Source organism: Diabrotica virgifera, chromosome 5 (genome assembly GCF_917563875.1).
Source record: "Diabrotica virgifera virgifera chromosome 5, PGI_DIABVI_V3a".
Taxonomy (NCBI): Eukaryota; Metazoa; Arthropoda; class Insecta; order Coleoptera; family Chrysomelidae; genus Diabrotica; species Diabrotica virgifera.
In genome coordinates this window covers 107,647,088-107,666,113 of record NC_065447.1, presented here as the reverse complement: position 1 = coordinate 107,666,113, position 19,026 = coordinate 107,647,088, and the positions used below count along the sequence as shown (strand labels likewise).

Genomic DNA, 19,026 nt, shown 5'->3' with positions numbered 1-19,026 from the left:
TTCTTTGTAGTATATTCGTTATTTGTAGAACTATATGTCCTTGGCTCTCTATTTCTTTTTTGATTTCTTGTATATTCACTGTAGGATGAAGATGGCGAATCACTACTCTAAAGGGTTTGTCTTGCTTCTTACGATATGTATGATATTCGGTTTTTTTCTCATCAAGTGCTTTTATTATACTGTCGTATATTTCAATTGTTTGGGCCTGTACCTTGACTTGTTCTTCATTCAACACTCTGATTAAATGTTTATCTTTGGCTATAGTGTTTAGTAGTTCGTTTAATGGTTGGATGTTTTTAACACCGGCAATAAATATTGGTGGGGGCTTCTCTTCCTGTTTTTTTTCCTCTTCAGTATCTGCTTCTTGTGTCTCTTCATTAATTAATACATTAAATTTATTTGCTGTTGGTGTGTTGAGCCAGTAGTTATCTATTTTGGTTTGTTTAAGTTTGGAATGTTGTTCCGGACTGGTTCTCCCACGTTTTTTATTTGGAACTATTTGCCATTCTTCATCATTTGCTTTGGATGTGGATGGGGGTTGATATTGTGGTAATGTACTTTGGACTGAATACTGGTATTGAGGTTGATATAACTGCATTGGCTGGTTTGGCTGGCTTGGAGCGAAATTTTGCTGAATTTGTGATGCAGGATGTGGTCCCATTTGCATTTGTTGTGGAAAATATCCTAGTTGTTGAACTGTTAAGTTTTGGTCGCTGAGGTTCATTTGGCTAGATGTTGGACATTGAGAGTATGGAAATGGATACTGATTATATCCGTTCGACATTTTGATTTAAATATTAATATTAGTATAAGGTGTTACCTTGATTGGTGGATTCCAAAAATAAAATTCACAACACATTTTTTGACACAATCGCCAGCACTAATATTAATATACTTTATTTTTATTATTTAATTTGTTTTGAAATAATTAATTTGGTTGATTTAAATATATAAAATCTGTTTTGTATCACTACACCAGATTTATTTTTAATATTTCAAGTCCATTAAGGTATAATTAGCTTTAATTTATAGTTTTTGAGTTATTTATCAAAAATCGATTAAAAGATGCATTTTTCTCACGAAAAATTAAAATCTTTGATCTTTAATAACTCACAAAGTTTTGATTTATTTTAATAACTTTATATAACAAATTTTGCTTAGAATTTATCTTTCTATCACAGTATGGGATTATTTTTAAAAAAATAATTTTCACCCCCGAGTTTCACAAGTTGGCACCATGTCACCTTTGTTCCTTAAGACATCATCTAACCACTCACCAATGTTCATGCAAATTGATGGAGGTTCAACGAAATCGGAGTTCACCTTCAGTGACTGCACTAGTTACTAGTACATAATGTCGACAACGTTGGGGTTATTGTGTATGGTATGAATGTAAATTTCATATTTTTTATATTATGGAATTTGGAAAAATTTTAGATTCTAAATGAATTACTGCAGTTGTCGTCTGCAAAAATTTTATTTATAAAAAACATATTACAATAGCAAGAGAAATAAAACATTATTCATTTTTGCTATTTTTTTATAATGGTATTATGCTACTAATTATATTAATGGTTAATGAATATTCTTAAGTACAATACATTGCTAGTATAAAGATTCGGAAACAGTTTCTTGAGCAATGTGGAGCATTCTGCATGAATTTGCCTGCTGGACTTTACTAGCAGGCCGTAGAGAGTTATAAACCCATGGTACATTGCTGATGTCAAATTGGCTTTACATTAATTTAACATACCATTAAGTTTTTTGCTACAAATTGGTTAAACACATTGGTATAACCGTGGCAATTTGTATTCCTTGGGTTTATGTCAAATTCTCTGTAATATTCTGCAGAACTAAAAATAAAATAAACATTACATATAAGGATTCTTTGGCTCGAAGTGAATTTTCCTAATTTTGCTTATATTACCCCCTCTCTAATGTTAGTTATCTTACAGTTCTGTTTCAAAACTGGTTATAAACTTTTTCACAATATTGAAATTGCTATAATGAAGAGTTGTTCAGAATTACAAACTGTGTTCGAATATGTAATTACATTCTTCTAGTTGAAAGATTGTGAAATATAAAGGTACTTTACTATTGAGCTAGATTCATATTTTTTATATAACTCGTATACAACTGATAAAGTTTGATACCTGTTGGTTGCATTTTCAGACCATGCAGAACTTTTTATGAAGAATAACTTTTTTCGTTAAATTAATAGATACTATTAAAAGAGTTATAATATTTATAATAAATGAAAATTATGGTTATAGTTAATTTGAGAAAAAAAAACATTTAATTAGATGGATGTAATTGCATATTAAAACATATTTTTTAATTCCAAACAACTTCTCGTAATAACAAATTTCGATATTGTGAAATATGAAGGTAATTAAATTTTACTCTTAATCGAAATTCATATTTTTGACATACCTCGTATAACATTAATAAAATTTGATATATGATGGTTGCTATTTTTAGACCATGCAGACTGGCGAGGCAACGAAGCATTAAACCTAGGAATTTTGTGCAGTAAGATGAATCGTTATGGAACTTTTTCGTTCGATTCGAGAGAGTACGAGGCAATTTTGTGAACTAAATTGATCTCCGGCAAAAATTGTTGTGCATGAGAAAATGCAGTTTTAAAGTGAATCTCGAAGAGATGGAAAATGAAAAATTTAGAACTTAGGAAATATTGACGGAAATGAGTTCAATTTTTATACTTGGGGGTTTTGGAGGTCACTGAACACGAATTTTATGACGGCGATGGTCTCCGAGGTATCTGGTGCCCAGGGTAGAACTTATCGCCTAGGACGATCGACTAATTCGCGAAATGATGATTGGATCGAAAAACTAAAAAATACGTTTTCGATATTTTTCAAAAATCTATCGAATGGCACTAAACATGACCCCGGGTAACTTTAAAATCTTAAATGGAAACCCCTATTTGTTATTGCAGATTTGGATTGCTTACGTAAATATAGGCAACTTTTATTCGAGACATTTTTTCGAATTGTGGATAGATGGCGCTATAATCGGAAAAAATAATTTATCGTTATACCATAGGTAAATTATAGAAATGGTCTAATATCTCGAGAAAAACACTTCCAAACAAAAAACCAAAAAATACGTGTTTAATATTTTTCAAGAACCTATCGAATAACATCAAACACGATCCTCCACTCCACCCCCTGAAGGTGGAGTGGCGGTAACTTTAAAATCAAATAGGAATTTCCATGTTTTATTGCAGATTTGGATTCCTCATGAAAAATAAGTAACATTTATTTGAAACATGTTTTAGAATTGTTGGCGAGATGGAGCTAATAAATAGTTTTTTCCGATTATAGCGCCATCTATCCATAACTCAAAAAAAATGTTTCGAATAAATGTTATTTATTTTTACCTAAGGAATCCAAATCTGCAATAAAAAATGGGGATTCCTATTTAAGATTTTAAAGTTACCCCCCACCCCACCTCCAGAGGGTGGAGTGGAGCACCTTGTTTGATGTTGTTCGATAGGCTCTTGAAAAATATTAAACATGTATTTTTTGGTTTTTTATTTTGAAGTGTATCTTTTGAGATATCAGACCGTTTCTATAACTTACATATGGTATCACGATAAATGGTTTTTTCATATTATAGCGATATCTACCCAAAATTCGAAAAAATGTCTTGAATAAAAGTTGCTTATTTTTACGTAAACAAGCAATAAAAAAGGGGGTTTCCATTTAATATTTCAAAGTTACCCTCACCCCACCGCCAAGGGGTGGAGTGGGGGTCGTGTTTAGCGTCATTCGATAGATTTTTAAAAAATATTGAACACGTATTTTTTAGTTTTTCGATCCAATTTTCATTTCGAGAATTATTCGATCATCCCGCGAATTATTCGATCGTCCCAGGCGATGAGTTCCAGGTACCTGGGCACCAGGTACCTCGGAAAACATCGCCGTCATTTAATTCGTATTCAGTGACCTCCAAACCCCCCAAGTATAAAAATTGAACTCATTTCCGTCAGTATTTCCTGAGTTCCAAATTTTTCATTTTCCATCTCTTCGAGATGCACTATGAAAATGCATTTTCTTATGAACAACAATTTTTGCCGGAGATCAATTTAGTTCACAAAATTGTCTGACACTCTCTCGAATCGAATTCAAAAAGTTGCATGACGATTCATCTTCTTCTTCTTTCTTCTTGTATTTAGGCTTTTAAGCCTGTTTCTTCTTCAATATTAGCCTCCTAAATTGTTTAAATTATCGCAAAATTATCTCGTGCTATTCGTACTATCCTATCCTCTGCCATTCTACTAATGTGTTCGTTCTACTCCTGATTCCGTTTTGTCATCCATCCATTTATGTCTTCTACATTGCATGAGCTATCTTCTTATGTTTTCGTTTCTTTCCCTATCCAACATACTTTTCCTTGATATTCATCGGCGTATTTTCATCTCTGTTTTTTCTAGTAGTCGTCTCGTTTTAGATGTGTCAGGTCTTGTCTCCGATGTATATGTCAATATAGGTCTAATGACTGCTTTATAGATTCTTGATTTTGTGTCTTGTCTTAGATTGTCTTCTTCCAGTTTGTGTCATTAAGAGATCCCGCCGCTTTACTTGCTTTTAAACTTTTTTGTCGTAATTCCTCTTTAACGTCTCCGTAACTGGTTATATGTGTTCCCAGATATCTAAACCTTGCTTCCTGGTTTATTATTTTCCCATCAATCTCGATTTTACATCGTAGTGGATATTTAGATGTTGTCATACAATTGGTTTTTTCTGCTGATAGCATCATATTGTATTTCTTGGCTGTTGTATTGTAGATGTGCGTTAATCTTTGGAGATCGTCTTCTGTCTCGGCAAGATTCATCTTACTGCACGATTCATCTTACTTCACAAAATTCCTAGGTTTTGGGCTTTTTAGTGCTTCCTTGCTTCGCCTAAGAGCATTTTGCGAAGAATAACTCTTACTGTAAAATATAATAGAGAGATATTGCACCTCTTGTTTTGCAATTCCGTTATGCTTATCGTTATACTACGTCTGCGCAGTAGCGAATATATGATCCGTTATCGTTATTAAACATAAGGGATTCCGTAATTTACGGAGGTTTAAAGTAGTGCTTATCGTTATCGTTATAGTAATGGTTAAATTGCTTTGTTGCAAGAATGTAAAACAATCAGTAAAATTACATTTACAAGATTCTAATTTTGATGACCTATAAATTAAAATATCAAAAACTGTTCAAGTATATGCTTAAAATTACAATAACGTTGTGAAGTGAGGTTATGTTTAAATAACGATAACGATGACACGAAAAACCTACTTGACAGGCTGCAAAAACTCTGCTTTTTAACGTTGCCGTAATCGTTATGCTTAATAAAGTTAACCATAGCGGAGCCAAAATCAGCGGTTATTTTAAGGTGCAAAATCTCTCTAATATGTCCATTTTCGTTACCTATTCGCATTTTGTAGCAAAAATAAACCTGAATTTAACATATTTATTTATATCTAAGTACATATTGATAATATACCATAGAACATATAATATAAACTGCTGGCTTAGTCAGGCCACCAATTTTAGTATTGACTTTAAAATTGTACAACTTTTGATAAAAGAATCCCTAATTAGCTTTTTTGTTAAAATTTCATAACAAGAAGAGATAAGTATTTAATGGTATAAACTTGTTTAAATAAATGACTTTTTAATGTCGTTGTTCGGTTTGTAGGTATTATACTAGTATTTAAACATATTTCATTATTTTTCTTTTGCCGACTTTATTATCTCTAACACGATCTATAATAGGTATCTGCACATCTTCGAACCAAGAAATTTGCGATGTTAAACCAAATCTATACAATAAAGACCGGTTATAGGATTTTCAGCGTCCGTCAAAATAAAATTTCGCTCCCTTTCATGCAAGAACTTCCAATTACTGAAAATTAAAAAGTTAATCACAAGAGCAAAAAATCAAAATTAGGTAGACGATAAAGAAGTGTGTAAAAACTTATTTATTTAAAAATAGTACAATAGTTATTTGCTTACAAGTGATACAATATACAGGGAGGGCCAAAGAAAATAGTCCACCTCGATATTTTTCAGTAGTTATTAGATTTCAAGGATGTGCCGAAACAAATCGATATTTATTTTTAAATTACAGTTTTTTTAAACATATTTTATACTAGTAACGTCATTCATCCGGGCGTGATAACGTAATCGATGATTTTTTTAAACAGGAATAGGGGTCGCATAATTGCTCATTTATAAGGGTATTCCATTCTCTATTCAGTAATATAAATATTAGCATAATTGATAGAAAAAGGAAGAATTTGTGTAATTTATTTTATTCAAAATACATTTTAGTGTTGTCAGAAAACAGAAATAAATGTTTATTTCACAAATAAACATTGCTTTTTAGTTCAGAGAAATGAGGAAAAAAAATATCGTGTTGGTGACACATCCCCCTCCAGGCTGAAACTAAATTTTTCGAGTAATATGGTCATCTAGAATAATAGCCTATATGTTTCCTGCAACCGATTTTGATGATATACATAGTTATAAACAAATGAAGATCAAAAACGGTAAATTTTCGCTTTTTTCGTCTCTTACTAAAAAATTGGGCATTTTAAACAAATTTGAGAGTAATAAACTCATAAACCGTATAAAAAACTTCAATATGGCGTTCGCTGAATATGTCTATCCTTATTGGTTACTTAGAAAATTGCCAAATAAATCATAAATTTTGAGTTTATATAAATATTCATAACTTATGTAAAAATTAACTTAGAACCTTCTTATTACATGGAATGCTGAGACTTATGGTGCTTAAATTACACCCTAAATTCCAAAGCAATTGGTTAAATAGTTTAAAAGTTATTTAATTTGTTTATCCAAAATTTATTTTTTTTTGCAACACTCTAAGTCAGAAAATGATGAAGTTACAGTAATATTTTGGATAGTTTATGAAAGAAGAAAATTTACAGTATTAATTTAATTAAAAAAAATGACAAAAAATAATTACAGATATTGCAAAATAATTTTGCAAAAATATGTGAATTAAAAAAATGGGGGGGCTAACTTTGTCCCTAAATGTCCTAGAACAGTTGTTTTTCTTTCTAAATGTGTATAAAAATTCAGTCTTTCTAAATATGAAAAAATAATTTTTCTACGGGTAACGGTTAAAAAGTTATTCTAATTGTTTATAAGTAAGCAAAAAATGGACATGTTTTTGCAAAATAATTTTACACTGTTTAAAATTGTTTTTTGTCATTTATTTTTAATTAAGGTAATAGTATAAATGTTCTTCTTTCATAAACTGTCCGAAGTATTATTGTAACCTCATAATTTTCTGACTTATAGTGTTGCAAAAAAAATGAATTTGGGAAAATAAATTAAATAACTTTTAAACTATTTGACCAATTGCTTTGAAATTTAAAATATAATTTAAGTGCAAGAAGTTTTGGCATCCCGCGTAATAAGAAGATTCTAAGTTAATTTTTACCTAAGTTACGAATATTTATAAAAACTCAATATTTATGATTTATTTTGCAATTTTCTAAGCAACCAATAAGGTTGGACATATTCAGCGAATGTCATATTGAAGTTTTTTATACGATTTATGAGTTTCTTACTCTCAAATTTGTTTAAAGTGCTTAACTTTTTGGTAATAGACGAAAAAAGCGATAATTTACCGTTTTTCGATCTTCATTTGTTTATAACTATGTATATCATCAAAATCGGCTGCAGGAAACATATAGGTTAATAATATAGATGTCCATACTACTCAAAAAATTTGGTTTCGGCCTGGAGGGGGATGTGTCACGAGAAAAACCTTATTTCTCTGGACTATTTCCCTTAAATTTAATGTTTAAGCCAGCTCTCGACATCCACCTGCCTCTTGGAAGTTTACACATTTAATTTAAGCGGAAGGCAATGTTTATTTGTGAAATAAACATTTTTTTCTGATTTCTGACAGCAGTAAAATGTATTGTGAATTAAATAAATTATATATTATTCTTATTTTTTGGCAATTAATTTAATAAAAAAAATGTTTTTGTCCAACCTGTATAAATAATAATGAAAATATTTACATTACTGAATAAAAAATTGAATACCCTTTCAAATAAGCTACCACACGATCCCTATTCCCATTTAAAAAAATCGTCGATTACGTCATCACGCTCAGATGGATGACGTTACTGGTATGAAATATATCCCAGAAAATTGCAATATAAAAATAAAAATCGATATGTTTCGGCATTTCCTTAAAATCTAATAACTACTGCCGAATATCGAGGTGGACTCTTTTCTTTGGCCCACCCTGTATATGTAGTGATATAACCAGCACATTTGAAGATCTAGCGACGAAGGAGCGAACTTTTTGCTATGTTGTTTATTATAGGTACAGTGAGGACGTTTGAGTTGGAATAAATTCATTTTCTCTAGAATGCGCGACTTTTGAGATAAATCCCAAAACAGTGCGATTTTTATTTTAAAATTATAATTTTTTGGCATATATATCATACTAGTGACGTCATCAATCCGGGCGTGATGACGTAATCGATGATTTTTTTTAAATGAGAATAGGGGTCGTGTGATAGCTTATTCGAAAGGTTATTCAATGCTCTATTCATTAATAAAAACATTAATATAATTATTGATACAAAGTGCCCAAAAAAATGTTTTTGAATTAAATTAATTGGTACAAAAATGAGAATATATTATAATTTATTTAATTCGAAATATATTTGCTGTTGTCCGAAAAAAGGAAAAAACCTTTATTTGAAAAATAAATATTGTTTTTCGCTTAAATTCAATATTAAAGCTGCCACCCACGTGTGTCTTAGCAGTTTGAACATTTAATTTAAGCGAAAAGCAATGTTTATTTTTCAAATTAACATTTTTTTTGTTTTCTGACAGCGGTAAAATGTATTTTGCATTAAATAAATTACATACATTCTTCTTTTTGTCTCAATTAATTAAATCCAAAAAATATTTTTTCAGGCACTCTGTATAAATAATTATATTATTGTGTACATTAGTGAATAGAGAATTGAATAACCTTTCGAATGAACTATCACGCGATCACTATTCTCATTTAAAAAATCCTCTCTTACGTCATCACGCCCAGATTGATGACGTCACAGGTATGATATATACAGTGCGTAAATCGTTCAGCTGGACATAGGGAACATACATTGTATATATTTAGATACATAAATACGTACATTGTACTATATTAAGATAATTGTGGCAACTTCGCTCTCTCAATTAGTCCTGTCGCCAGTAGGGGTACAACGGCCTCCTTAATTCAGATGGACTTACCCAAGTTGTCTTTATGTATTTTGACCCGTAGAACACGATTTTTTTGGGTAACAGTCGATCCGGATGTCGATAAGATTGTTATAAACAAAGAACTTGAGGAATCACATAACAGCGATTTTTCGCAAAACAAAACATTTTCTTGTATATTTTGAGTCATTCTAAGCAAAAAATGTTTTTACAAGTTTTTTCGTAGGATGCATAGTTTTCGACATAAACGAGGTTGAACTTTTAAAAAATCGAAAAATTGAAATTTTTGAACCCGAATAACTTTTGATTGAAAAATAAAATAGCAATTCTGCTTACTGCATTTGAAAGATCAAGTCATATTCTATCGGCATTGATTATTTTCATTGCTAAAAAATAATTTTTTTATTGTTAAATAAAGCTATAAACACATAGTGATTGAATGGTGTTCTCAATGCATTTCTAATTTGAAATCGAACGAGTAGGCGCGAATACAGAATTTCTACGTATATTACGTACCTACATTAAAACGCATGCATTTGGCACGGGAAACACTATGTGTTTATAGCTTTGTTTGACAAATAAAAACTTAATTTTTAGCAATGCAAATAATCAAAACCGATGTAATTTGACTTGAACTTTCAAATGCAGTAAGCAGAATTGCTATTTTATTGTTTAATCAAAAGTTATTCCGGTTCAAAAATTGCACTTTTTCGATTTTTTGAAAGTTCAACCGCGTTTATCTCGAAAACTATGCATCCTACGAAAAAACTTGTAAGACCGTTTTTTGCTGAGAATCACCCAAAAAATACAAAAAAATGTTTTGTTTTGTGAAAAACCGCTGCTATGTAATTCCTCAAGTTCTTTGTTTATAACAATCTTATCGACATCCGGATCAACTGTTACCCAAAAAATTCGTGTTCTACGGGTCAAAACACATAAAAAAAACTTGGGTAAGTCCATCTGAATTAAGGAGGCCGTTGTACCCTGGCGACAGGACTAAATGGCAATATAGTTGTTAGAATTAAGGGGCATTAACCTCAAAATTGACAATTAATTTCGGGTGACACAAACAAACGTCAAAACATGATATTGTAATAGAACTATTTTTGACCTAATGGGAAAACTGTGTCTGTTTAATTTGGAAATTAATTTTTAAATAAATATATTTTAAAAATTAAAGTAAAATTAGGTATTAATTCATCAGTCATAATCTTTGTTTTTGATTTGTTTATGGACTGCCTTGCATTCAAAACCATTCATTTTATTCGTTGTAACAGCTCTGTTGCACCAGAAACTCGTATTCGAACAGAAGTTTCAACTAACACAGGTTAGCGCAGTTGCCACAATGATCTCAATGTATATTCCCTATGTCCAGCAGAAGGATTTACGTACTCTATGCAGGGCACTATTATGATACAAAAAATTATAATTTAAAAGTTGTATTTTGAGGTTTATTTGCAGTTCCCATTCTCGAGAGAATGAATTTATTCCAACTTAAGCGTCCGCACTCTACATTTCTTAACACATTCATGGACACTTCTGCATATGCAGACACTTATAAGGGACGTGACTGTGTGAAGATGAAGATAAAAAATTTCGATTTCGTTTGGTTTTTTTCCGTAAGTAAAAACTTCATTGACTCCACCATCTAATAAGATCAGAGGATTATTTCGTTCATATTTATATCAAGGATTAATAGCATATATAGGGCATTATTATCATCAGTGCAAACAGGTAAAATGTTTCATTCATCTCTTAAGGATTTTATCTTTATTAGCTACCTATATTTCTTCCCTTGTCGCGCCAAAGATTTAATCTTGGTTTAATTTATTTTCAATTATTATGTAGGGTGTCCCAAAAGTAGGGAAACGGTCGAATATTTTTGAAATAAACATCGTATCGAAAAACTGAAAAATACGTGTTCAATAATTGTCAAAAATATATCGAATGACACCAAACCCGACCCATCACTCCACCCCCTAGAGGTGGGGTGGGGCTTAGCTTTAAAATCTTAAATGGAAACCCCCAGTTTTTATTTCAGATTTGGATTTCTTATGTAAAAGTAAGCAGCTTTTATTCGAGACATTTTTTTCAAATTATGGATAGATGGCGCTATAATCGGAAAAAACAATGTATCGTGATATCATAGGTAAATTATAGAAACGATCTAATATCTCCAGAAATACACTTCCAAATGAAAAACACAAAAACACTCATATTGTTTTGAAACGCCTATCGAATAACGCTAAACATTAACCTCCACCTCACCCCCTAGAGGTGGGGCGGGTGTAACTTTAAAATATTCAATAGCAACCTACATTTTTTATTGCAGATTTGTATTCGTCATGAAAAATCAAGCAACATTTATTCGAAACATTTTTTAGAATTGTTGATAGATGACGCTAATAAATCGTCTTTTTCCAGTTATAGCGCCATCGATCAATAATTATAAAAAATGTTTTGAATTATTGTTGCTTAATTTTTCATCACAAATCCAAATCTGTAATAAAAAATGGAGGTTGCTATTTAAGATTTTAAAGTTACCCCCACCCCATTTCTAGGGGGTGGGGTAGAGGGTCATATTTGGTGTTGTTCGATAGGTTTTTGAAAAATATTAAACAAGTATTTTCTGGTTTTTCATTTGAAAGTGTATTTCTCGCGATATTAGACCGTTTCTATAATTTACCTATGGTATCACGGTAAATGGTTTTTTCCGATTATAGCGCCTTGTATCCACAATTCGAAAAAATGTTTCGAATAAAAGTTGCTTACTTTAACATATTGAATCCAAATCTACAATTAAAACTGGGGGTTTTTATTTAAGATACCTCCAAGGGGTGAAGTGGGGATTGTATTTAATGTCATTGGATAGATTTTTAAAAATGATTGAAAAGGTGTATTTTAGTTTTTCGATCCGATGTTTAGTTCGCGAAACATTCGGCATTTCCGCTACTTTTGGGACACCTTGTATATTCAATTACACAAGTATTAACCCTCCTTTGTATTCCATGTCTTCTGTAATTGATCCGTGTATTTTTTTTATTTATAAAGTGTGTCCACGGATGGGGTGAGCAAGAGGAAAAACTTTTTTATTTTTAATTTTAGCGAAAAACATCAATCTTGATAAAAAGTTTTGCTTGTCCTGAAACCCCATAAAACGATAAAATTTAAGTTTTTAAAAACATGCTTAATTTTGTATGCAATTTTATGTATATCCCTATAAATTTTTGCACTGACTACGAAAGCTTAGTAACTGTCAACTCCGATAAATAATTTGTAAATTGTCATTTGTTTCGACAATGTTAAGCGTTTAACAAAGAATTTATCTGTCATTTTTTAAATAAAAATTTAAAATTTATGTCGAAAAAAACATAACAATTCGCAAATTTTATTTATCGGAGTTGACAGTTACTAAGCTACATTGTACCTTAACAACACTAGATTATTGTTAAGATTGCGAACTTAGTGCAAAAATTTATACCGATTTACGTAAAATTGGCTACAAAATTAAGCAGGCTTCAAAAAACGTGAATTTTATTTCATTTTCTGGGGTTTTACAACAAGCAAACCTTTTTATCAAGAATGACATTTTTCGCTAAAATTGAAAATAAAAAAGTTTTTCCTCTCGGGCACCCTATCCGTGGACACACTGTATATGCTTGAACATTAATTTTTGAATAAGTATATAAAAAAGCTGAGAATAGGTCCATGTAATGTATTATATTTCGAGATATCGTTTGGAGAGTAAGCAAAATAAAATACAGTCTACTAATTTTGAGAGGTCTATTATAGAAAAAATATTAACAAGACTAAAACAAAATAAAACTGTAAAGTAAAAAATCGATCATGCGTGAAACCTTCAATATTTTTGAATTCTAAATTGTTTTTTTTTAGAAATTTTCCTAAATTTTTAAAAAATTTATCTAAAAACACTAAACCTATTTGATGTAAGCAGCCAATACGTTCTTTTTGTTTTTTTGAGAGTAGTCCTTGTTGTGGACTTTGAGATTTTTTAGGTACCTTTTTTGTAATGAGGTGGAAAGATTCCTAATTCGACTAGGGAAGGCGTCCCTAGTACTGTTGGATTAAACCAAAGCAGAGACATACGCCGACGACACGGTGTCAAAACTAAGTGACAGAGGGCCCCCTTCGGACATCCCTGGCCAGGTCACCCACCAACTAAAACCAACCCCTCTCCGACCCGAGGTATCCCTGGACGAGTTCATTAGCGAACAAAACATGGGGATACCCCGCTCAGACCGGATTAAAGGTGCCCTTAGAGCTATTTATTATATCTACAGCACTTAACTAATAGCGGTGAGCGTGTAGGGAAAAGATATCCCAGAAAACAGGTTTGAGCCCAGTTACGTGATGATTACGTTAAATTTACGGCAAATTTCAACGAATACGTAACTCGGTGATTTATGACGGGAAAAAAACGTATTTCAGTGCCAAATCATTCACCTATATATTAGTGCTTCCTTTATACATGTTTGACATTAGAATAATATAAAAAATCATAATGACGAATATAGTACATGTTTTTTATAATAGGTGTGAATGTCGGTTACATTGCAAAGGTAGGTTTATTTCACGTAATAATCACGAAACAGAAATAACTTCCTTTGGTTAAATTTTAAGAAATATTTTGGAAAACAAAATTTTACAACGGTGTTGGTTAAATACGTATCGCTGGAATTTTACTCACTGTATTTTATGGACGTCGAAAAATTAGATGTATTTCATGTAAAAATAATGTAAATAATAATAATATTTAAACAAAAAGTTTAGGATTTCGCTTTTAAAATCATTTAGCATAACTATTTCAATCCAACCTTGACTTTAAGTTATTTTTTCTATTTTTTTGAGTCTAATTTTCAAATCGCGCACGGTGATGACGTACTTACCAAGCCTTTTTCCTCCTTTAAATACTATCACGTGACCACGGTACGTGACTAACATAGTTGGTTCGAAAACTAAATTAATCGATTTATCGAATAATAGATACGTTTCGATAGGATTATTTTTTTATATTATTCTGGTATTGAAATATATTTTTAGTAAGACCAATTAGTTAATAGTAGAAGAAATTTAAAAACAAAAAGAAAATACGTAATACTAATTTAAAGTAAGTAGAATAGTTTAACTGTAATTTAAAAATAATCGATTTTTATAATGGATGATCATAACCTTTAATATCAGCTTCTCACATTTCTCAAAACAAAAAGTGAAACGGGAAGAGCTTTATTTCCCTCGTTTTATTTTAGGCGGGTTTATTTATATTCATAAGTTAATTAAGGTCGAATTATTTACGTGAACCGAGGACGTATCTTTCACGTGAATACTAATATATACATTCCCTAAAAGATACGTTAAACAACACGTATTTGCAACGTGAATTTCCCGAAACATTTTATTGCTATTTAAGGTAAATAACACGTCTATTGAAGACGAGTTTTTCACGTAATTTAAAGACGAATTTTCAATGTGACATTCCAACCAAATTTTCACGTGAAATTCACGTAAGCAATTTACGTATATTGGTGACAAATGTACCCAAAATTCACGTAATTAACACGTCGATCTGTTTGCTGGGATATTTCCCAAGCGGAGGAACTTGGGAACATTTAAAAAAAGAGAAGGTAACTCGATACATTTTTATACAATAAAGAAGAAAGAAAGAAATAAAGATTTTTTTATTTTTTTTTACAGTTGACCGCTATGAAGGAGGTCCCTCGCCCAGCTTGTTCTACTCTTTCCATTATAGACTTTCTTTTCATGATGTTTGTTATATGGTCGATTATACACTCGAAATTATCTTTGCTGGTCATTGCAATCTGCATGATGTTGTTGGGCGAGATTGCGCCAAACCTATTCTGCAGCCTTTGTTGTTTTACGACGAAAACATTACACCGGAAGATGCAATGTTCGGCATCGTCCCTCTATCTCGTGACACGTGGTGCATATGTCATCGTTGGTTTTTTTGATGCCATATGTGTAAGACCTAAAAGGTCCAGGACCCGTCAGGAACTGAGTAAATTAGTAATTTACCCGTTTAAATTTACAGTTGTACCAAGCTACAACATCGGGGATCATATTGTGTGATGTGGTCCTGTATTCTGGTCTGTTTTCTACCAATAGTGATTTGTAATGTTCTATTTAAAAATTAGGGGTGTATTTTACAAATGTGTAGAATATCCCGATAAAAACTGACTTATCCAAAAAGTAGTAGGACACAAAAATTTTTAGAAACGTTGTGTTTAACTAAAGGGACCATAATAAAAATTTAATTGGAACGTACACAAAAATTGGGGGCATTGGGGCTTTAAGGGAACAATACTAAAATGTTTATGGGGTGCACAAAGTTCACTGTTATTTTTTTTAGGACGTTCCTGCCACAAGAGTGTCACATGTCTATTTTCAATAAAAACTCTCTAATTGTTTTTGGATTTATTGGGATGTTACTTTTTTTATGTGCACATTTGTACTAATAGGCATGAATCCCGCGTACAAAAAAAGTTTATTAATAGCAAGCTGAAAATTTGTTAATAGCTTAACGGTGTCTAGTCGGACAAACTTTGATGTACGGAAACAATGGAACAGGAAAAGTTTTAATTGTGGAACAGGTTACAGGTTTCGAACGTCAGACTACGAAAACGTCCCATATATTTTGTCGGACCGAACTTCCAATTGATTTGTTACCCTTTCATTAAACTCTCATGCAAAAATCAGACTGCTATTTACCAACAACATAATTCCTGTTATTTGACATGTTCTACGTGTCGGAATTATTAAAATGCCCAACATATTTGGCGGACAAACATTTTTTCATATATTATTATAATAAAGTTTGCTATTGAATAAACTTAAAAACAACCTACTAGTATTCACAATCATAATCTTGTCAGGATGACACGTTCCATAATTAAAATCACGTTCCACAATTAAAACTTCCACTGTTCCAGTGTTCTCATACATCAAAGTTTGTCCGAATTTGTTTATGCGGGATCCAGACCTAAAAGAAGTTAAGCTCAATCGAACTATTTTTAGTTTCAGAAGAAATATTATGTGATTTAATTTATGACCAGCCTTTTTGGTACACCCTGTATATCAAACGAATAGTGTATATATAATAATGGGTTAAAAACATAAATGACACTACAACGAGTACAAAAATAAATAATATATTTAAATAAGAAAATAAATACATGTAATTTAAATGTTATTAACGATACCTTTAAAGGTTGGGTGTAGCAGTAACTGTATCAAGACAATTGGCATCTCGGTTATCAATTCTACACTGATAAATGAATAGCTCGTTGCATGATCCAGAACCAACTTCGCTGAAGTCAATGTTAATGTTCTCGCCTGACCCTAAATGGTATTCCTGATCTGAGTAATTCTGTCCAGGTCGTCCACAGCGGGACAACCATTTTCCCACTTTGAAGGAGATCCTATTTCCAGCTCTGTTGTGGACGGCAATGGTGTCTGCACGATAATCGTCTTTTGCACAACGAAACTCTCTGTCACCATTATGTCTCTCGCAGTGGGTTACTCTTCCATCTGTTAATGCAAATACTGCCACTAGTGCAAATAGAACTACAATTTTGGTGTACATTGTAATATAGATAGTAAAATGTGTGACGGTTTTATTTTAGAATCTGCTTTTATAGCTCTGTTTAGCTACAAGAGGTTATAATGATTGTTATTCAATTGTGTGTTTCCAATCAAACTAACAATAAATTTCCTAAAATGGGAACTTCGTCTTGGTTTTAAATTAATAAACATTTTATTATCTGTCGTATTTCTTAAAAACAGTTAACACAAAGTTATAATCAAAGAGCGGGTGAATTTTTGCAAAGTATTTCATAGAGACTGTGCAAAAAATTCTCAAATAACAACAGTTCCAGGCAAAGATATTTGCAAAATTGTTTAAAAATTTTTGTTTGTGTTAAAGTTGTATTTTGGAATATAATTTCAGATATCATGAAGATATATTTAATTTTATCACAATTAAAGCCTCGGATTATCGTTATAGTGTAACACAACATAAAAATCAATTATCATAATTAGCACATAATGAGATAACAATTGCAAGATGGGAATTTCAATTTTATTTGTCATAAAATGTTTTCCATTATGACGTTTTAAAAACATGTTATTGTGTGTGTTTATGTTTTATTGGCACTGGTTTAAGCAACCAACTGGCCAGTCAATGTGTTTTGAATTCTCTCTTTTACAAAATATATGCTTAGTATCTAAATTTAAAACTATTAGTACTACTGTTTTTTTTTACTCTGTTTTTTTATTATTTTTTTTATTATATTTTTTAACATTTTTTTTATTACATTTTTTATTTTTTTTTTATTTTTTTTTTTATTTTTTTTTTAGTTTTTTTTTTTTAGTTTTTTTTTTTTTTTTTTTGTATATTTTTTTATCGCGCTAAGACCTAAACCCGATTCAACCTCGCGGAGGTTTAGATCTTAGTAACTTTTTATTTTATTTAATTATTTTTTTTTTTTTTTATTTTTTTTTTCTTTTTTTCTCAGAGCTTTAATTTTAAACAATTAACATGGTTGTACAAAATTTTATAAACATCTAGATTGTTTGATTGTAAAAGGTATATAAGATTAAAAGGAAATTGTACATTAATTTGAACTAGATTGGCAAAAAAGTTTGATATTTCAATAAAATGTAAAGGACATTCTAATAGCATATGTTGTAGATCAGCTAGCTCTCCACATAAACATTCATCATTATCTACAAGTCCTATTTCTCTTTTGTAGACTGGAGTCAGACAGTGATTACTTCTTATTCGACAAATAGTTTTGATAAAGCCTTTGTTGGAAACTTGATTAAACCATGTCTTGATGGGAAGTGTAGGCTGGATTTTTTTGTAATAATTTCCTTTGTCTGAATTATTGTATTGTTCCTGCCATTTCGTCCGTTTGATAGATCTCATAATAGAAATTATGTCTCCCATAGGAAGTTGATAAGTATGCAGAGTGGATTCCTTCGTTGTTGCTTTTTTAGCCAGATCATCTACTATTTCGTTGTTTTTTATACCAATGTGTGCTTTTATCCAACACAATATTATATTTTTGCCCGATTTCAAAGCTTCACTGTTCATTGCTATGATGTCACTGATGATATAATTTTCTGCAAAATTATGTACATTGTATTTCAATGTCTTTACAATGCTTTGGCAGTCTGTAAATATAACATAATTGAGTTCTTTTTGATTAATACATATTTTGTATGCTTCTTTGATTGCAATGAGTTCAGCTGTGAAAATTGTCATTTTATCAGGTAATCTGTTGTTTATTTTTATACTTTTTTGTGGGTAATATATAGCATATCCAACTTTTCCTTCCATTTTTGAACCATCCGTATATAATTTCTGATAACTCCCCCAGTTTTTTTGTACACACTGAAGGTGGTCTATTTTAGTAAGGAAGTCTGTCGCACGAATATTACTTAAATGACAGTTAACTGGAGATAAATAATCTTCATAATTTAGCTTTCGAGACGAGCTTTGTTCAATTTGATGTATGTCGCCAATGGAATTAGAAACGTTGAGGAAGCTTTCCACAACTAAAAGCAGTTTCTTTTTTTCCCAGTAATAATGAGTTAGGTATGAGGTGGTTAAATGAACAATTTTATTTAATAGCAGTTTATCGTTAACCGCTGTTTTAACTATAAATTTCTCACTTAGGTATTCCCTGCGTAATGAAAGTGGAGGTTCA

At 31.1% G+C, this 19,026-nt stretch overlaps 2 protein-coding genes across 2 annotated transcripts in view; one reads left to right on the top strand and one right to left on the bottom strand.

Moving 5' to 3' along the window:
* The window catches only part of LOC114330851 (uncharacterized), a 527,398-nt gene that overhangs the window by 267,280 nt on the left and 241,092 nt on the right, over nt 1-19,026 (top strand). The window lies entirely within an intron of this gene.
* On the bottom strand, nt 16,449-17,176 carry LOC114330852 (uncharacterized). The gene has a single exon (XM_028280277.2). The coding sequence runs from the start codon at nt 16,896-16,898 to the stop codon at nt 16,518-16,520; it is 381 nt and encodes a 126-aa protein (XP_028136078.1). The 5' UTR covers nt 16,899-17,176; the 3' UTR covers nt 16,449-16,517.